The sequence below is a fragment of the Macrosteles quadrilineatus genome, unplaced genomic scaffold (genome assembly GCF_028750875.1).
Source record: "Macrosteles quadrilineatus isolate MER2022 unplaced genomic scaffold, UCM_ALF_1.0 Scaffold_3__2_contigs__length_128488019, whole genome shotgun sequence".
Classification (NCBI taxonomy): domain Eukaryota; kingdom Metazoa; phylum Arthropoda; class Insecta; order Hemiptera; family Cicadellidae; genus Macrosteles; species Macrosteles quadrilineatus.
In genome coordinates, this window is record NW_026542596.1 from 41961613 (window position 1) to 41984101 (window position 22489).

The 22489-nt window shown below is 35.3% G+C and overlaps 1 protein-coding gene across 2 annotated transcripts; it reads left to right on the plus strand.

Moving 5' to 3' along the window:
- Window positions 1-1699: 1699 nt before the first annotated feature.
- Window positions 1700-18670, plus strand: LOC128991123 (vesicular, overexpressed in cancer, prosurvival protein 1-like). 2 transcript variants are annotated; one of them, XM_054413871.1, is made up of 5 exons: window positions 1700-2021; window positions 9797-9849; window positions 11858-11992; window positions 14259-14398; window positions 15307-18670. In XM_054413871.1, exons 1-5 carry the CDS (start codon window positions 1983-1985, stop codon window positions 15795-15797), a joined length of 858 nt encoding a protein of 285 aa, XP_054269846.1. In that variant the 5' UTR covers window positions 1700-1982; the 3' UTR covers window positions 15798-18670. The 2 variants fall into 2 exon arrangements, with proteins under 2 accessions (XP_054269846.1, XP_054269845.1); XM_054413870.1 differs by having other exon boundaries at window positions 1700-1872.
- The last annotated feature ends 3819 nt before the right edge of the window (window positions 18671-22489 follow it).

Consider the following 22489-nt stretch of genomic DNA (forward strand, 5'->3'; position numbering starts at 1 on the left):
CCCTGATTATTTGCCTATTAGGTCTGATGATGATTGGAGTGGCCATTAATTTGTGAAATTTGGCATTAAAGATTTTAATTGGCCGCCATATTAAAACGGCTTGAGATATTGGAACGAAATTTTCACAGTTCCTTTTTACTTTCAGAACTACACATTCATACCAAATTTTAAATCTCTATCTTGAAAAATGCCCAAGATATAAAATAATTTATAAAAATTCCCAAACAGACCGACAGACACTTTAGACACATATCTAGGCACTTTAGACACATACTTATATGGTGTTTTATGTTTGTCTTAGCCCAGGGAACAAGTCTACAAAATATGTCCAGACAATTCGGAAACACCCTGTATACATTGATTATACAAATCCCCAATACAAATAGTATACCGGTATACCGGTGTCATCTTAAAATGCATTTTCTTTGTTGACCCTACGAGATGTTGACATTAGTATAGAAGTATTTATGTTTTGAAGCTGTTGTGTTGAATGCTGATTTTAATATTATTGTAGACGCCATTGGACCTATCCTGGTATTGGCATGAATAATGCGTATCGGATAAAATGGTATCGGACATACTGTGTCATTAATAAAAAAAAATTAAAATTTGTATAATTTACCCAGTTAGCTAAAATGCATTTTGTCAATATGAGAACAAATTAAAAAACTGTCTGTCCTCGGGTCTGACTTAGGGGAGGTACGATTGAGGCATTAGTTCAAAATTCCTCCGTGAACAGCGCTGTAGTAGAGAGCATTTTGGCAATGAAGGTTTACTAATAGCAAAAATAGTTCTGTTCATAAAATGAAATTATAAATGCATCAAATTCAATTTTATATTTTTTAAATTATAAAACTACTATCATAACCTAACCAAACTAACCAAACTTGCTGGTAATGAAATAATATAACAAAAGTTTATTAATAGAACAAATAATTATGTTCATTAATGTTATAGTCCTTAAATAAAACTAGAAATTGCTCAATTAAAATTGTATAATGACTTAATAATATAAACGGTATCAGCATTCTGACACATACTTTCTCCCATAAGTTTATAACAACCTTTATCATGTGTAAGCGGTGAGAGTAAATATACGGAAATGGGATTGTACAATTTTTTTCAGAATTTAAGGACTATAACATACTAAATTTTTATCAAAATTGTTCGGGCCATTTTTGGGGGAAATCCGATTTTCCGTTATTTTATGGAGAAAATAACATAATTTACAATAACTTTTGAACCGTAGTTTTTACAGGAATGGGAATTGTACCATTTTGTTTAGAATATAATGGACTATAACATACTAAATTTTTATCAAAATCGTTTGGGCCATTTTTTGGTAAATCCTATTTTTCCGTTATTTTATGGGGTTTTATGGGGAAATCCCATTTAAAAATCAAAATTAAAAAAAAACAAATAAAAACTATCACAATTGTAAGGACCATAACATACTATGTTAAATCAAAACCGGGTTTTTTTATAAAATCATATTTTTCGTTGTTTTATGGGGTTTTTATGGGAAAATAACAATAGTGTTCCCTCAGCTAATGAGAAGCCCACAGCTGTCATCGTAAGCTCATATACCTCCCCTGAGTAAATACCGTCTGTCCTCTTCCTCTTGTCCTGTGGCTGAAGTGTGAAGTGATTGTCTAAACTGTTGCAGACGACATGGCGGAACATATCAATCAATAATAAAATCTTTTACGAAGTTTCACTGTGTAGAGGCAAATATTTGTGAATATCTTTTGTGAAATTCGTTGGTAGCATAACTATTTTATACCAGAGAGCTGTGAAGTGTTACAATACATTTTACTACCTGCTATGGACCTCCTACTTAACATAGTAATTCTTGTTTTACTTGGAGTCATGGTTAGTAGTTGTTCACCAATGTAACTTAACCTAACATTATTATTTCCTATTCCTGGTCGGTTACTCTATTGAGGTTAAAATAACTTAGGCCTAAAGAGTTTGTCATACAAATGGATGACGTTCAGTGGAGATTTTCCCATGGAAGCAAGGTAAAAAAATAATATAGCCTAGCTTAGGTCTTGGTTTCAAGGTGTTATTTACTTTGAAACTAGGCTTAGGCCATGGTTGCAACCTTAGGTTAGGGAAAAATCGGGGACCCCCCTCCCCCCGCATTAACATAGGACTGTATCGGGTTGAATACGGGCATAAGGAACCAAAATCGGGACAGGTGGCAACCCTGGCTTACAATAACCACCAGCTAAACTTAATTCTCTTTAAGGCTGGGTACTTCGTGGAATAGCTTCTCAAAATAAATTATTTTTTCCTCTAAGGTTTGCATCTCTTTTTATGAGAAACAGCTTTTCACTCCCTGAAAATTCGCGAAGCTCTTTGGGATCGACTTCAATGCAAACCTTTTGGGTACACTTCCATATCTGTTGGCACAAACAACCGAATGAGTAATATTGATTATTCGATTGTTTAATTCGATATATCGTTTGGTTAGTTAGATTACAGTACCGTAGCTTAACCTTACCTAACTAACCAAACGATATATCGAATAAGTTAATTGATATATCGATCGATATTTTCATTCGCCAACCTTTTAACACTATAATTCGATAATGATTGAATATATTTTAGCCAAACATACCAAGGTTGTTTCGGCAAATGTTTGGACGGGTTAGGAAGCAAACATTTCAATTTTTGATAATGTCCATAATTTAGCCTAGTCTGCACAAACTTTAGTTTACATCCTACGAATGAAAAAATATCGATATTAGATTATTCGATATATCGATTAGGCCCATTTTATTCGGTTAGTTAGTTTAGTTTAACCTAATAATATTTTTGTTTAGCCTACTATTGAAAGGAATATTAGTTTGATAGGAAAATATTGAAATCATTAGCCTAATACAAATATTGAATGTTAATAGGCCTAAGTATTGATTTTTGGGTAAAGACACTTTTCCCTATCATGTAACTGCAAACCTAATTCCTCATTGAAGTCTAACTTAGGGTAACTCTAATGTTACTTGAATAGGGAATAAATATGATTTGTTAATGGAAATATTTCACTAGTAAAAGTCCAATCACGCTAATTGAAACTCCTATATAATCTACTGGCTGGCTGCGCCAGGGGTATTTTTCTGTGCATTTAGCCATCATTGAATTTTAGAACAACTCACACACAATCAATGGCAGTAACATAACAATTCCTCTTAACATCCACACAGCTGTGAGTTAAAATAGGGGTATAATATAAAACAGGTAATATTACAGGTTATTTTACAAGACTAAGTTAAAATTATTTTTTATGAAACATAATTTTACAGGATTGTAAATTTAAATTTAAAAGTCCTGTAATAAAGGCACTGTATTACAGGGGTTTTATGAAACAGGCCCCCTTATTTTACTAGTTCCTTAGTTCATTGTATTTGCATTAATTTACACACTGACAATTAAGTAAAGGAATATACTTACTTACTATAGTAGCCTATTATCACATAGACATAGCCTGTAACAATGTTGTTGTTGATTGGCCAAATAAATTCATTGTATTCATCACAAAACAAAACAAACTAGTTAAAGAAAGAACATTTAAATCTTTATGCCATCTCAAACACTAACTCAAATCATCACAATAAAAACATAAACAAACATAAACCATATGCTTTCAACAAGACAATAAAATAAAGACTATTAACATATGATCCAATATCACACTTCTCCCCCTTCGATAAAGCTCCACTTCTCTTCCGTAGTTGGTCTGCGTATTTTCGCTTCAGAAGTCCACCTACACGTACTTGGTAGGATTAGCTCACTAGTTCATGATGTATAATCACTCCTGGAGTCCAGCCGGCACCTATTTCTCTCTCTGCACCCAGACTTCTTCCCCCTCTAGAAATTCCCTATGTCTACTTTTTCCATCGTGATACTACTTTTGTTTAAAAACTGATTCTGTTATCACATCTTTAACCGTGGGCTTTAAATTGTCCAATGGAGATCGAAGTCTTTTGCCGAAAAACAGTTCTGAAGGAGGTTTGCTCGTGGACTTTTGTGGCATGTCTCTGTATGCAAACAATAGCTTCGCCAACTTTTGGGTTTGATCTTGCCTGTCACCCTTACTGGACAAATATCTCGATTTCAAGGTTTTGATGAACCGTTCAACTTGGCCATTCGTCTTCGGATGATAAGGTGTACTGCAGACATGTTTGATTGTGTTATCCTTGCAAAACTTCCCAAAGACCTCTGCAGTAAACTGTGTCCCATTGTCCGTGACAATCATCCTAGGAACTCCATAGCGAGAAAACCATTCCTGTAACTTGTTCACTGTACTAGCAGCCGTAATCGATCTAACCATTGATATCTCTGGCCATTTAGAAAACGCATCTACGCTTAACCAATACCACCCATCAAACGGTCCAGCATAATTCAAGTGTACACGTTCCCATGGACCATCTGGAACATTCCACGAGTACAGAGGTACCTCTGGTTCTCTTGGACGGTTCATTTGACACCCATTGCAAGTCTTCACATAATTCTCTCTAGGCTATCTTCGTCAATCTTGCTCCACCACACATAGCACCTTGACAGACTCCTCATAGCTGCTTCAATTCCGGGATGTCCTTGATGTAAAACACGTAGTCTTTTCTTTTGAATCAAATCAAATCAAATCAATTTATTGTTGTAGACATTTCACAATGTTTTAACAATCGTCATAAAATACATAAATTAATACAGCAAATGAATACTTAGATGTAATAAATCAATATAATAAGTTCTAGTATTAAAAAATATATAAAATATATAAATACAGGCACAATTAAATAGAAATATTTTGACATGTAAAAAAATCCTCCACTGTATATGGGCATTTTTGTACTAAATATGTTTTCAATTTTGATTTGAAAGTGTTCAAGGACAACTCCCGAAGGAATCTGAATCTCTCTGGAATGATCTGGGAAGGATCGGTGGAGCTACTATCCTATTTCCCCACGTCAGAATTCCTTTCACAGAAGAGAGTTCCTTCCCGTCTGTGATAAAATGGAGACAAGTACGAAAGATCATTAGACAACTCTTTCTTGTTTGTTGGTGTCTTCGCTTCCTTTAATGACTTTACTTTAGCTTCCTTGGGATGTATTCCATCTTGATCAATCTTATGCCCCAAATAGTAGACTCTGTTTCGACCTAATTGACGTTCTTCCTTCTCTGCCTTTATCCCTGCAGCTTCAAGACGTTTCAACACTGTCCTGACATTGCTCAGGTGCTCTTCTTTCGTTCTTCCACTGACTATAATAATAATATCATCTATGTTCACCCCAACCAAAGGGATATCACTAAGTCCCAGATTTTCCATGAAACGCTGAAATTTTGCTGGAGCATCAGTTAAGCCAAATGCAAGGCGTTTGTAGCGGAAATAACCCATGTGAGTAGCTATTATTTAGTAGTTTTACATCCTCATTTGTTACATTGTTTGATTTAACAGTAACTTCAGGTGGAAGTTTCATTCCAAATGATACCATCCACAGAAGTCCAAACAATGGAATATCATCTTTTTCCATTACTGCCGCTGGTAACTTCCTTGTCTCCCCATTCAAACACACTGGCACATAGCATCTGCTCAAACATGCTAAAGGTGTTTGAAGATAGCCTGTCAACCCAGAGAGAGGTTTAACCAGGGGCTGACCGAGTTTCTTCCATAATGTCTGCCCAATTGTAGAAATTCTAGCAACCGAATCAAATTGCATAAGGCAGGGCAGTCCATTAACATTCACTCTTATTGAGGCGCGTGGAGTTCTGTTTAAAACCTTGTTAGGAGCATGAAGATCAGATTCCACCTCATCTGAACTGTGCTCTCCATCGGCCAACTTAGTGTCAATTTTACTGACAAAGGAACTTTCTTTTGCACACCCTAGCAAAATGTCCCAACTTATGGCATTTTAGACACTCCTGGCCTTTTGCTGGACATTTCTCCTTGACACAACTATATCTGCCACAGTTCTCACATCTATTCACTTGACCAGTTGACTGTCGCTTCTTAACAAAACATACACTCGATGTAGAACAGGTACTCACCTCGTTTCTGGCACGCTCCATCGACCTGGCCAGCTGGAACACTCTCTCTTCCGTGACTACTCTGCCACCAGTCTCCTACACCATCCGGCAAACGATGCCTTACTTCAACTTCAAATTGTTCATTGAATACCCCTGCGATGAAACGATCCCAGATCCGTTCATCTAAGCCTTGACCATACCGACAGTGTTTGCTTAATTTCTTCAACCGGGTGAAATATTCTGTGAAGGACTCACTTTCATTCCTAACAGCTCTTTCAAACTTAAAACGGGCAGCAAAAATAGTTTGGTTTGGACCATAGTAAAGAATGCAGTCTTAATTTCTTCATAAGAACAAGAATCAAGGTTCTTCGGGATGAAATAATTTTGCATCTTCTGGAGTGGTTCACTTCCCACATATAAGCCAGTTAGTAAGTCTTTTCTGGCTTCCTTATTACGCTCATCTGAACCCCACAACCCTTTCACCCAACAAACACGTTGAAAATGTTCATTAAACTCTTCTGCTGTTTCTTCACATTTGTATTTCTCAAAGACAAACTTCTCCATTTTCCTCTCCAACTCACTGTGAGACTCTTACTCAACTATCCTATCACTCCTCTGCTTCTTTGTAGACATCCTCGTCGCCAGTGTAGTATAATCACAAAATAAAACAAACTAGTTAAAGAAAGAACATTTAAATCTTTATGCCATCTCTCAACACTAACTCAAATCATCACAATAAAAACATAAACAAACATAAACCATATGCTTTCAACAAGAAAATAAAATAAACACTATTAAACATATGATCCAATATCACGCTTACGAATATTGAATTGATTTTAGAAGCAAAAGTGAATTGCGTAGGCCTACAGCTTAGTTTTATGATATTCTCCATGGTAAAATTAAAGCAGTGTTGTAGAAAAACACAACACATTTTCTCTAATTGTGAAAAAAGCTAAGGTAATGTGAAGTGCAAAGTTATGTGAAATGAAGTATTTTACAATAGCATACAAAGAGTAGACTTCAAGTATTTTTAGTAAATAAGTCTAAGTAAATAAAAGAATAAAATACCCCTGCCGCAGCAAACCTGCCGACACAGCGAATTTCCATTTGTCTGAATTGATTTTCAGTTAAATATATTTTAATAACATTAGGTTTAACGAGTAGGTACCTAGGTTTGCTGCTACAAGGAAACTAATAAAGTGTGTTTTTGAGTAAAATATTGATAGCTTAGTAAAAAATAAATATATTTGCCAAGTTTGATCAAAATATATCCATAAACAAGCAAACTACAACATTTTACAATATTCTTTATAAGAATAACATGGGAATTTTAAATTTACAATTTTTTTAATTTTCTCCGTTACTAATAATCGAACAAAAATACTTTTATATACTAAATTATTTGTTTTTTTAAGCTCTTTAAAAAGGTCTAAAGAGAAATCGGGAAATTTTGTGTTTTGAGGGTCAAAAGTGAGAAAAACCAATTTTTACCCCATAAAACCCCCCGTAAAGCCCCGTTCCCATGGTCCGACTGTGCTGGTTCGCGAACTCATTCAAGTTTATCCCGCTTTACACCATTAAACCAAATTTCATCAAAATCGGACAAAAATTACTCAAGTTATCGCGTTCACGGACGTATATATATATATATAAGTCTATATATATATTATACATATATAAAAATTTGAACGAATGGTGTTTTTGGCCTCTGGGGACATCAAAATGAAAAAGTAAATCGGTCCTGGGTCTAGGTCTTACCGCGCCACCTACGGTAATAGCTACTTCCCTATAGGGAAATTCGCTAATATAAGTAGCCTAGTAGCTTATATAAACACACAAAAACACTAACATTTAAACAAATAAAACACAAGACATATTGACAGACGAGAACGATAAACATAAATTTGGGAACTGTTCCACACACGACGCGGCACGGGCAGACGTTTTGTCATGACTCTAAATGTTACAAGACTCGACAATCTCGCAAGATTGATAACAAGAGTCTGATGATGAGGTTATAACCTTGAAACCGGTTGCTCAATACAACAAATTTATCATCACAGACGGAAACAGGTAATCCTATACCATTTTAATATTCAAGAAGTGATCCTGGACCAAAAAACATCAATATGAAGAATAGTAGCTTCAGTAGTCGCAGCTAGTCTGGGCGCGCGGCCGCGCTAGGGCGGGGAGTTTAGAGGGGAGTGTTTATTGCTCATTTCCAAAAACATCGGGCCCAAACTCTCTGGGGTTGTTCAGCGCCTCAGCGCTGTCTTCATGGCTTTGGCGTAGGGGATGGTTAGTACGTCTAACTAACCAGACTAACTGCGACTACTGTATCTGGAAAAAATGGTAGTATAATTGTAATTTAGTTTAGCCTATAAATTGAATGAAAACAAATAATAGTGTAAATAGTCACCTAAATGTTTTAAAATAAATAAAATTTTTTTCATTTATTTTTTAAAACAACCGGTACCAAAATAGTTACAAAACATTTATATATTGTAATGATCCTTCTGTTTCCACCAAAATATACCAATAAAACACTGTAGGCCTACGGTATTCTCATAATCAACTAAAAAATCTTGGGAGCAGAACCTGTACCTCTTATCCTGTGCTCTTTGAACTGTCAATTAAAATATTTACAGCTGACTTCAATTACAGTAATATATTTGTTTATTTACATTCTTCCAATAGCTTCATAATCTTTTTAAACTACCAACTTTACAGGCCAGTGGGGCTTAGCCCTAAGGTTAAATAAAATACCCCCGCTGCAGCAAACCTGCTGTCCAAGCGAATTTCCATTTGGCTGAATTGATTTTCAATTGATCTATTTAAATAACATTAGGTTTAACGAGTACCTAGGTTTGCTGCTACAAGGAATCTAATAAAGTGTGTGTTTTAAGTAAAATAATTATTGCTTAGTATAAAATGAATAGCCTATATTTGCCAAGTTTGATTGAAAGAAATCCATAAACAAGCAAACTACAACATTTTACAATATTCTCTATAAGAAAAACATGGGAATTTTTAATTTACCATTTATTAGTTTTCTCCGTAACCAGTAACCGCACAAAAACACTTTGATATACTAAATTGTTTGTTTTTTTAAGCTCTTTAAGAAGGTTTAGAGAAAAATTGGGAAATTTTGTGTTTTGAGGGTCAAAAGTGAGAAAAACCAATTTTTACCCCATAAAACCCTGTTCCCATGGTCCGATCATGCTGGATCGCGAACTCATTCAAGTTTATCCCGCCTTACACCTTCAAACCAAATTTCATCAAAATCGGATAAAAATTACTCAAGTTATCGTGTTCACGGACACACACACATATATATATATATATATATATAAATCTATATATATATACAAACATATATAAAAATTTGAATGAATGGTGTTTTTGGCCTCTGGGGACATCAAAATGAAAAAGTAAATCGGTCACGGGCCTAAGTCTTACCATGAGACCTACGGTAATAGCTACTTCCCTATAGGGAAATTCGCTAAAAAGAATATGCCTATATATTAGTTAATCGAGACAAAGACGAATCCAACGAATCATAAATCATTAAAATCGATCAAGCCGTTCTTGAGTTATAAGTGGTGTAACTTACACGACTTTGTAAGGTTTAGGAGCTGCGGTGTTTAGGTTCAGCTAGCTTGGTTCAGTTTGGTTATTGTTAAATCACACCTATAGCCTAACTTTAAATCCTCGGAAAAAAATCAATGAGAGGTTTGGAGATTTCTTTACATAAACTTTTTTACAGGTGGAGGCTAAATACTGTCCAATTGAAATAGATGGAGACGTCAAGTATTACATGTAAGTACCGGTACCACTAGCAAACATTCATTTTATAGAAAAGTTTTATGAACAAATACAGCTTGATTGTTTGGGACATATAATTGGCAAACCTGTTTTCAAAGAGTGTAAACAGAACACAAGCTCATTTTAGATTTGCGTACCTGTTTATTTTAGGCCTATTAGTCATTTTCGCATCGTAACTAGAGTAACTTGTCATTCATCTTTAGAGTGACGCAAGTATTTTGAATGAAATTCAATCATTCATTACCATTGTTATTGATTGTTTTATGTTGCCACAGGTCATTAGGCCAGACTCTAAGAGAGTCAATTTAATTAGGTATAAATCACAATACAACCTATTTTTACTAACCAAGATATTTATTATTATACAGTACCAAGAAAATGTTTCTAGTAGGCCTATCAAATTAGAATCTACGTTCAAATTACAGAAACTGATTCCCCATACGTTTTTCAATAATTATTGAAGTAAGCTTAACTTTTCCTGAATCAAAATCTATTGACCGAACCATTGCCAGTAGTGTCAAATGATGAATTTACATAATTGTTTTGCTTTAAGATATATTTATGCTAATTATTTGTTAGCTAAATAATAATACCACATTAAATGTTTGCTCAGAGACTTAATTTTGTTTCAACTATAGGCCTATTGTCATTTAATTTATTTTTCTGTGAGTTAATTCTCTTATGAATTACAAAATATCAAAACTATCTACACATTGTATTTACTCCAAGTAACCAGTGAATACATGGTTGTGACGTTTATTTTGTGGGTTCCTATGCCATTGGCATTTTCAACCGGTTTATAAGGGAACAGCCCTAACCCTGGTCTTGTCGTGTCGTAACACTTCGGCCCAAGTGACACTTCGGCCCAGTAACATTTCGGCCCGAAATCCTCAGATGTGGCCTGCGGTCCAACTCTCTACCTGCCCACTAGTAACACTTCGTCCCAACAAAATTAATATTTGACAGGTCTTCACTAACTATTTGGGAGGATTTAGGTTAGGTTAGGTTAGGTTAGGTTAGTAACTCCATGACGATTGGGCGACATTCCTGGTTGCAGAGTAGGGTGGTTGCAAAGTATACAGGTCATGTACCTCTGACTACCTGAACTGCGTTCCTCAACCCTTGTAAATTTTTTGTCGGGCCGAAATGTTACTCCATTAGCTTATTAGAAAAAATTTTTGAATTTTTATTGGAAAAGAATTATTATAGTATTGGTCAGTTTCTTGAAGATAAATCAATGTGAATTGTTTGTTTTGTTACCTACTATGTATTTATTTTTACCAATATAAGCTAGTTTATTTTAGTATAGTTTGTCAATGTCACCTGTTTTGTCTGGCTGTGCCAGAGCATAAAAAAAACGTTTTGTGACAATAAAGATGACTTTGACTTTGACTTTGACTTTATTTAATCATCTGTAAAAGCGAGTGGGACAAAGTGATACTGTTTTTCTAAGAAATTTGAGTTTGGCCGAAATGTTACTGGGCCGAAGTGTTACTACATCGGTCTTGTTACTATCCAAAATAGACCTTTTGAATAAGAGCATCATTAATTGATAGCCCACTGTCAAACTGCATCTGGGTATAGAAACAATACTTGGAATCAAACCGGTGATACCAAGATGTACGTACCAAGCACTATTACGCCTCTTAATGGGAATCACTATTACACCTTGTAAAGGCAAACACTATTACCCCTCGTAAAGGCAAACACTATTACACCCCTTGTAAAGGCAAGAACTAATACGCCTCAAAAAGGCAAACACTATTATACCCCTCGTAAAGGCAAGAACTATTACGACGCCTCATAAATGCAAGCACTATTACGCCTCATAAATTCAAGCACTATTACGCCTCATAAAGGCAAGCATTATTACCCCTTGTAAAGGCAAGCACTATTACCCCTCCTAAAGCACTTGCCTCTCGTAAAGGCAAGCAGTGTTACCCCTCGTATCGAATGTTGGTGGAGAAACACCTTTGCAACTTATCCAACATTCTATGTACAGCTGTCCCCGCAATGAGATCTGCTGTACGTTCGGATGCTGCATCTCGTCCAACTTTCACTTCTACCAGTTGTGGTACTACTGGCTCATGGTCATCCTCATGTTCCTTCTATGCTCTGGGGGAACCTGGTGGTACAGGTTGGTTACAAAATAGAGACCAGTAGCTTAAGTTACCATTTACTATCATCAATCCTTGTAATTTTGCAAAGACTTTAGTTAAACTCTATTTAACAATACCAAAATGATTTAAATTTGTGAATACAAAACAGTAGGTTTGACCACTAGGGTTTAACAAGACTCATTTTCATACCATATCAAGTTTAAGAATCGAGAAGAAGTTGAGTTTGGGAAATGAGTCAGGAGTGGCGTTTGGTAGTTAGGGCTAGCCTATAGTTAAGAAGATACATTTGTCCAATGTGGTGAACTACATTTTATGTCATAGGCTACTACCTTTTAGACATTCCATCCCCATGTTAAAAAATTTGTCGCCAGGTTTTTGATCAAATTTGTCTTAGTTGACGTGAGCCACCTACAGATTGTGCTGATCTAAATTACTGATTTCTGCCGATTACACGATGGTTTTTACCAAGTCAAACTGATGGAATGACTTATTATGAGCTATAGCAACTGTTATGACCCAGTAAATATTAAAATTCAGGATTTAGCCCCTGAACTGTTTGTTAGACTAATATGAGGTACATACCTTTACGTCAACAGTTCAATTGTAGTAAGTAGAACTCACAACATGTTTCGCCTATTCAGGCATCGTCAGGTGGTATCCTAGCAAGAATGCTTTGTCTTCATCCATGATGGAGTCGTCAAGAAACATTTAAATAAATACACACACATTAAGCACAAAAACATTTAACAAATAGAGTAGGCCTACTATTACCGGTCGCGGTACGGAGGCAGACTGAACTTGCTGGAATTATGTAACACCGACCCCTCCTCCGTAATCAGTAGTTGTACTACAAAGGTCAAACGGTTCTAGGCTATTATGGCATTGAAGATAGAGTGTGATTTGAAATTTAACTGGTCATTTAAAATATGGTTTTTATTGTGGCTGTCTTGGAAGCTTTTGTAAATTTCAAACTGTTCTAGAGAATCCAATTTATTTCCTTGATTACAAACATGGAAAATTTCCAGGCTATTGTCAATTGTATCTATGGTGTGATTTTTATCTAATAAATGTTGGGCGAAAGTGGATTTTTGTTTGTCTGCTCTGGGGTCGGGGCGATGTTCCTTGTGTCGTTGAGTAAACGATCTGCCTGTTTGTCCAATATAAAAATCCGGACAATCCATACACTTCAATTTATAAACTCCAGACTTGTCTAACTTGTTTTCAACAACATTTTTTTTTGTTAAAGCTTGTTTGGTTTTATTGGTAGTTCTAAATGTTAATTTAAGCCCGTGTTTCCTTAAAACTTTGTTGAGTCCGTTCTGAGCTAAGTGGCTGTATTCAATGCAGATGTATTTCATCTCAGGTTCATTTAGCCCTAGTACAGGAGCTTTTGGTTTGGTTTTCAATTTTGTTACCAGTTTATCTATTATGCTCTGTTTGTAACCATTGGAAATAGCTATGTGCTTAATTATACTTAATTCTTTCTGGTAGTCTTTGGCTGAGAGCGGGAATTGACTGAATAGGCGAAACATGTTGTGAGTTCTACTTACAACAATTGAACTGTTGACGTAAAGCCATTTTGTACCTCATATTAGTCCAGTAAATATGTTAGTAAAAAAAGGTACAAAATAGAGTTTTAGACACTAGAGCAATCTGTGACTGGCTCACACATCTGCATTAGTTTTTAGTAAAAAATTAGCGACAGCTGATCCATATAGATGGGATGTCTTCTTCTGTATCCAATAGTCAATAGCCAATAGTCAATGCTACTACATTATTTTTTACACTTCTAAAAATTAAAATGCTGCATATATTGTTACTTTTACAAGTTAGCTCCCAAAAAGCTCAGAACTTTTTTTAGCAAAATCAGTGGACGAGTTTACAAGGACACAAAATGTATGTTTTGGACTCCTACACGTTCTTTTTCACCCTTTGGTTAAGAAGAGCAACATTGGTTAACATGTCTAGAAAACAGCTTTCTGTGCAGTAGGCTACAAGAAATATTGTTACTATCATCACAAAAATTACCATTAGGATACAAATATACAAAGTGACCTCAATTACAGAACCCTTGATAACAAAAGTTATTTTCAAATACCCTTAATTTATATCCCAATCACATGTTATTGCAAAGCTCTACATATAAGATGTAAATCTTGATTACAAGTCTTAATCGATAAGCCTCATGGTACACTTGTTATCGAGGTTCTACCATACTATATCTTTTTTTATTTATATTGTCAAGAACCACATTTGTTTTCATGGTTTACCGTTATTGTACAGGTACTGGCTACACGAAGGCCACTACCCAAGGCCACCCCCTCCACCCAACCGACCACAGCTGCGTCGTCCGCCACCCACCAGAGTAGCCTACCACGCCGGCCGCAACACTGTGGTGGTGCAGCAGATATGGAAACCTCAGAGTGAGTAACCATTTTCTATTGGAAATATCAACATTGGTCTATGAAAATCAAATCGGTTTTGATTTGGTCAATAAATCAACACAATTCATAACAAATAAATAAACAAATAAAACAAGCATGTAAAAATTGTGAATATTTTCCATCACCGTTTGATAACAAAGTTTTTAGGGGTCTGGAATCTGATCTTGTTCTCTTGTGGAACATTAGAAACATAGGACGCAAACCCAGCAAAACTTGGGTAAACACAATAAAACCCATTCAAAGAACAGCATACTACCAAGTCAAATATAATAAAATCTCTAATAAAATTTGTTATAGTGTTTTCCCAGCTTCAGCGGAGTTTGTGTACTTTTCTTGTAATGTACTAAATACTTACATCTGAACACAAGATCAGACCTCATCTACTCACTAATAATCAGGATTTGTTTTGCAAATTTGTCTTCAGTCTACTCTCTGAAGAAGTCATTTAATGGGACAAAATACAGGTGTTATGTTTTGTCACAGAGAAGTAAGGACCAGAGGATACACTCCATGGTACAATTTAATGGTGTCTAGCAAGAGTGCTGGTGTCTAGGGCAAAGTCCCGCACCGTCCGTCTCGCTCTCATGTACTGCAACGCTCATGGTGGAGGAAGACCCTGTGCAATAGGAATTTCTGCACAGTTCTCGCCGTTTGGGCTCTTCCTCGCTCTTTACAAGTATATTTCCTCCCGAACATACCAGAGCTGAAAGCACAAGGTTGTCCTCTGTATCTTACTTCTCTGTGGTTTTGTAGTCCTACGTTGTGTAGGCCTATCTATTAGCCCCTGGGCTCTATATTTCTCAGATAAGCTAGCTAAAGTTTGTCCTTTTTTAAAAAAAAGTAGCCCTTTTTCAATTCACCATTAATAATATTCATCTTTGATGAAGGAAATACACCAGTGGGCTTCCCCAACCCACCACCAGCGTACAGTCTGGTCCAAGGCACCAGCGAGGTGACGCAATCCTCTAGACCTGGCGAAGTGTCTAGTCAACTGGCCAAGCTGAAGCCTTCCGCATATTACCAGATGTATGGCCCTCCACCGAGCTATGAGTCTGTTGTATCTGAGAATCACAGGCACCACTCCGAGCAAATGTCACCGGACGTTGTGGAGCAATCCAGCAATACAGTCTGTGAACCGAGTACAGTCGATCAGGTAACCCAGACGCACAACACACATTCCCCTGTACAGTCCACTTCAAGGAGTCCAGTACAGTCTACTTCAAGAAGTCCTCATGATACACACAATGCAGCACAGTATACTTCCAGAAGTTCCCAAGAAACACACATGGTACAGTCTACTTCAAGAGGTGACTCACACTTGCCAGTACAGTCCACCTTAAGAAGTCACCAGAACTCCAACACCTCATTGCCTAAGTAGTATCTTTATGTCAGACCCATTGAGTATTATTGAGTTACCATTTTTATTAGTTTGTTAGTTTTTATATGTGCGTTTATAGTGTGTACGATGACAATGAGATTTTGTTCTCAATTTTTTCTTTGACTGGGCGTAGTGATTCTCAAAATGCTTTATCTCAATTTCTACTAGAGTGCTTTCACCCATTGAAGCAGGAGATTTTATAAATTATGAATAAGTTTTTAATTTTAATACATAACCTGGTCAAAGCCAGTGACTGAATTAAACTAGACCACATCTATTTCATACTCCATGTATTCATTTAAATAGCTTATGTCTTGCTGTGATGCCATTTTACACTGTTCTCATGATACCGATGAGCTCAGTTTGTTGTAAAGCATTAATCATTTTCATAAATAACCAAATCTAAATTTTAATCTCATCAGTGCCGTAATCACAGGTCTTCAACTCACAACATTTTATCTCCATAACTTATTCAATTGACGATTTTCTACTAATGAGAGTAGAATTTAGAAAAAAATAGTAGAACATAACCTGCTGATTTTTCTAAATTTTACTGTCATTTACATATTCAGTAGTAAGTTAAATAAAAATTAAATATTTTTGCTGTCGATTATTCTGAAGAGATTGAATCTCTTCTGACCTGCTGATCCCAAGCTTGAATAGCTGAATATACTTAAGCCTATCTTAATTTAAGAACTGAATCGTACAACTGAAACATTTAATTTGTACCTATATCCTACTGTAGCATGTTGAGTTATGTAAATGTTTAACAAACATAGCTACCTTTTCTCTAACTTAGGGTACATATTTCAAGTATGTTGTTATACCTACTTTTGTCATAGTGATAACCAATGGGATCAGCCCTTAGCCTGCTTAAGATCAGAAATACCAGAACTGAATGTTAAGTTGAATTTAGCTCTTTATAAATCTTGAATTATTTTGCTAATTATACAAAGGCTTTCTATATTAAGTCTCTATCAAGCTCCCATCCCAACCAAACTACTTTAAATCTGACACCTATGTCTTGCTCTTGATCTCATCCTCTACTACTCTAACTGTTTCCTATCCCTATGCAATGATTACTCTCATAGTAGACAAACATGATATGACAGAAGTATGAATCACATTCCATGATCAAATTTCTGTTGGAAGGAGGTCAACTCCTATTGAAATCCATTGCCAGTTGACAGATCAAAGTTGCTCGCCGAACAATCAAAAGGTCGTAGGTTTGTTCCTAAGAAAACTCAGTAGTCTTTTGATGGTTCGAAACTAGACCCAGTTGTCCCTAATAAATGATCCTGGCTTATGAAACAGCTGATCTTAGTAACAAAGCTACACAGATTATCTCATAACATTCTACACTCATCCTTCATTCATATTTGGCTTAATACAAACCTAGGTGGCGTACCTCAGAATGATAATGATAATTAGATGTGTAATCAGAAAAGCATTTTAGACGTCAAAAATGTACATAGTGGCTTAGAGAGTTTGTAGAAGGCCGTGCACGTTTGCACAACGATGCTAGGAGCATGTGTTCTTCACGTGGCTTGCAAAACGAAGGGTGATAAGTACATAGGCTTCTCATCTGTATTTAAGCCCCTTCACATTGCAAGTGTCGATCAGTTCCCATAGTGGTTTAAGTGCAGGAAACTTTGCTTTCATTCAGTCATAATGCGATCCACAGGCAAAATCCCCTAACTTCCTAACTAACCTGATCACTGCCTCTGACAAGACAGATGCCGCAACCACCCTACACCATGTAAAACACTACAAATAGTTTACAATACTTACAACTGCCTTAGGGATATTTCCACCCCTTACACACATTTTTATATTCAAACACTTAACTCCATTCTCATCTGTCAAGGGTGATGGACTTCAGGATCGGCCTTAGACGATAGAAATCTAATCACAGAATGCATTTTATACTTGGCAAGAACATGGATTTTGGCGCGACGGTAGTTGAACGACCACTATAAGGACAGCCCTTGTAAATTCATCTCAGACTGATAGAACAAGTGTCGATATAATATTAATAACTGACCAGATTTATTTACTGAATGTATCATTTGCTTATTGTTGCATGTAAATACCTAGATAGTAATATATCTAGTAATATACCTATAACATATCGCTAGAAATATCTTACAACCGAATGTTTCACCCATTCATTTTCTTTGAATGGGTAAATTCCTGGAAGATTAAGTTACCATGTGTTTACAGTCGGGACCACGTAAGTTTGCAGTTGATAGCAGCCAATCACAAGACAAGGCTAGTGCGATGTTGCCACATCGCACGTTGACAACGCTAATTAAAATATACTAAGCAATATTTTCAAATCAGCTGGTATTATTAGAATTGGCAATACCGCACGGTTCTCATTAGTTCATTCAAAACCATATGGTAAATGGGCTCCTCCCTCAACTGCAAACGTACGTGGTCCCGACTTTAAATAGCTTATTGCTTGGTTTCACCTATTTCTTAGTACAAACTTGTTAATAGACCATAAAATTGAAGCAATTTTAAGTGCTTGAAGTAAAACAGTATGCAAAGCGAATAATAGATTATCAATAAATTTACTGTACATACAATGCCTTATAATGCAGTTTACATTGAGTGTTTCGGTGTTTAGATAAGGTGCACAGGCAGTATTATTTATATAGTTTTTTGGGTGAACAAGTTAAAGGCTAGTTATAGTTCTTGAACATTATAACAATTGTTTGTTTGTTATAAAACATACTAGCAGTTCTTAAAAACATTTTCTGCTGTTATGTTGGAGGGCCACTGCAATGTTTGAACAGATGCGCCTATGGTTGAAGTTGTTTTGTAACCAATGGTAGAGTCACACAACAATGACTGTAATAATCAGTGAAAATGATAATTATACAGGGTGTTTCAGAATCAGTGTCGGATATTTTAGGGTATTATTCCTGGGTAAGAAACATATCCAAATATCATATTTAAACAGTCCGGAAGTCTTTATTTACTCAAACAGCCGCCATTTTGTTTTTTCCTTTAATATTTTTTTTAAAGAGAATGGTAAAACATACGGAATTGAAACTTTGCAAAAACATTTCTGACTACTAGGCAAAGCTACAAAAAAATTATGAACATTTTCCAAATACATAAAACAAAATGGCGGCCATTTAAAATTTTGTTTCTTAGATAACTCAAAAACCGTTGATTTTATGAAAATTTTACAAGAATAACTTTTTTTAGGTAATTTTATTACAAATCGATTGACACCTTAATTTTTACAATTGAACGTATATTAACTGAGATATGGCAGTTTTAGTGATACGTGACCACTGGAGGCTAGTTGTAGTGCTTGCGGAGCCATGCATTGTTGTGGCAGACTTTAGCCCGCCGCATGCACTACAACTAACCTCCAGTGGTCACGTATCACTAAAACTGCCATATCTCAGTTAATATACGTTCAATTGTAAAAATTAAGGTGTCAATCGATTTGTAATAAAATTACCTAAAAAAAGTTATTCTTGTAAAATTTTCATAAAATCAACGGTTTTTGAGTTATCTAAGAAACAAAATTTTAAATGGCCGCCATTTTGTTTTATGTATTTGGAAAATGTTCATAATTTTTTTGTAGCTTTGCCTAGTAGTCAGAAATGTTTGTGCAAAGTTTCAATTCCGTATGTTTTACCATTCTCTTTAAAAAAAATATTAAAGGAAAAAAACAAAATGGCGGCTGTTTGAGTAAATAAAGACTTCCGGACTGTTTAAATATGATATTTGGATATGTTTCTTACCCAGGAATAATACCCTAAAATATCCTACACTAATTCTGAAACACCCTGTATTTGTGGCACATCTAGTTGATTTATTTGATACTTCCAATATGAAATAGTCTAGTGACTGTGATTGTTTTACACTACAAATAAGTATTTAAATTGATCTTTTGCTTGATAAAACTCGAGATTTTTCTTTTACACATTTTATGATAAATATTTAACTATGTCTAGTGCTTTGACTATTGACAAAAATAGACATTCCATCCCCATGTTAAAGTTGTCGCCAGTTTTGAAATAGAAGTGGACGTAGTTGAAGTGAGCCACCAACAGATTGTGCTGTGGATTACTGATTTCTTTCGAATATGCAGACTTTTTAACCAAGTCAAACAAGTAGGACGACTTATTGTAAGTGCAAGCATCTTTTGTTACACGTCAACTATCTCAATAACAAAAAATATAAGGCAGAAAATAGAATTTTAGATTCTAGCACAATCTGAGATTGGCATATAGGACTATGTTCTTTTCAAATAACAAATTGGCGACACCTGTCCATATAGATAGACTGTCTATTTCAGTATCCCAATTGTCAATAGTCTAGTATTACCCTAGTTGTGTAAGGTTGTACAGAAAACCAAATATTCCTGTGAATTTAGTTAAACCTAAACAATATGGTGCTTTTTCCTCAAAGTTAATTTACAAACCAAACAAATTATTACTTTTTAGTTCAAGGCAACACTGTTACAGAATAAATGTTTGCCCAATTTTTTATGTACAGGGTGGATGAAAAGTCCCTACTCTTTGGTGGAGTAAATAAATAAATCATGTGTTAATTAGAGAGAAGTGTAAAATACATTAATATTTCAACTTTTTTCCATTTTGCAATGCTTACATTATTAGGAATCCAAAAAAATTGTGTGCATCCCACCATGTGCATCATGTTTGATTCAGTGCCATGTCCGTTGATTCTTCCTTTTCAAAAAATCTTTTTGAATATGATCTCTCATTGTCGACCGTGGAACGTCTAACTCTGCTGAACATTTAGCTGTAGATTTAATTGGCAATCAATGAATTGACTCTTTCACAGCAGCACAAGTCTCCAGACAAGTGCTTGGCCTCCCGCTATGTGGCGCATCAAGAACACTTCCCGTTGCAAAAGCTTTGTTTACCCACGTCAACAAAGTTGTTCGATTTGGTGACGGTTTTCCAGAACGCACAACTAAGTAGTCCATCAGTTCATCCATAGTTTTTCTACTTCTTGGAAGTTCATGAAACCAAACAAACCACCAGACACTCCTCAATAGTGAACACACTTGTATCTGCCATCTTGCCGCTCTCCAGATTCCCCATACTATGGTGGGCTGGTAAAACTTTGCAGCAGTGGGTAGGGACTTTTCACCCACCCGTATATATACATTTTGTTCCTCTTTTCAAAACAAAAAAATGTTATTTTGTTGGCAATTCCTAGTCTTAGATTTTATTTTATTTTTATATAGCCTATGGTTTTTATTTACTGTACTCTAAAATACTCATTGTCAATTCCTAATTTTAATTCTTCAAAAGAGTAACCTATTGTTTTCTAGCAGAAGGTTTGAAAAATCATTCCAATAATTTTTCTGGTTGTTTGAAACTATGTAATACTACGAAAAAAGTTATACATGGTTTCATATTACAGTATCCTTTGTGATTTATTACCCAAGATCTCGTAACATTTCCAACTTTATATTTCCTGTGTTGCAATTTTAAAAAAAATGCTAGATTATAAGTCTGAAAAAAGGCTGTTTTGATGGGATGTCTGTGCTGTATATTTATTTTTGTTAAAATACAAGGATTTTAAAAACATTTCGTTGTTACTAGAACCTTTTTTACTCAATACTGTGAACTAGTTAATTTCATTTACTTCAACACAGTGTAAATGAAGTATTTTTTCCAAAAGGTACTCAATGATGATAGAAATTGAAGTATCATAATAATAATAAAAAATACCCCCGCCACAGCAAAACTGCTGACCAAGCAAATTCCCATTTGCCTGATTGGATTTTTCACTTATATATTTCCTTAAACGGGTCAGATTAATTCCCTATTGCAAAATATTACTCCTTCCCATCTTGATACAATTTACAAGGCGCCCACAATGTTAACGCCAAGTGCAATTAAAAAAAGTGTATCTTTAAAATTTCCACATAATTATTATGGAGAATAAATAAACTGTTGTAGTTTGCATGTTATGAATATTTGGTAATTTTGTTTATTTCATACTAAGCTATCAGCATTTTCATTAAAAAACACACCTCATTACCTTCCCTGTAGCAGCAAACCTAAGTGATCATTAAATTTTTTGTTTTGGAAATAAATCGGATTTTAAGGAATATTTTAGTGGAAATCTAGCCAGGTAAATGGAAATCTGATTAGGCAGCAGGTTTGCTGCTGTGGGAGTATTAAAATAATACCTCCAGTTAGAAGACAATGTTTATAAACAAACACAAATTTGAAAACACAGGGTGTTTTTAATGCAACGAAAATTAAAACAACAGATAGACTGTTTATGGACTAAACTAGCTCATGTTAGCAGCCCTGGTTCCATTACTTCATTAGGTGCAGATCAGCTGATATGCATTGTTGTCGATAATGTCTATGTCTAGTTTAGTGTTACTGGGAATTTTATTTATTTATTCATATCGCATGTACATCATAAAAAACATATTTAGGTTTTTTTTTTTTAACAAATATTTATTTACAATCTATTCTTATACTAGAATAATAAGTAAATTATATAACCATTTTAACATGGGTTAGTTACACTCCATCAAGTGCACTGACATAAAAAAAACTTTTAAAAAGTTTAACTAAAAACGATTTGGAAGGTCTATTGGATTAACTCTTTTGAGCCTATATGTATAGCTTCACTATTGTCGAGGAGGTTGACTGCCAGGAAATTTGGATGGG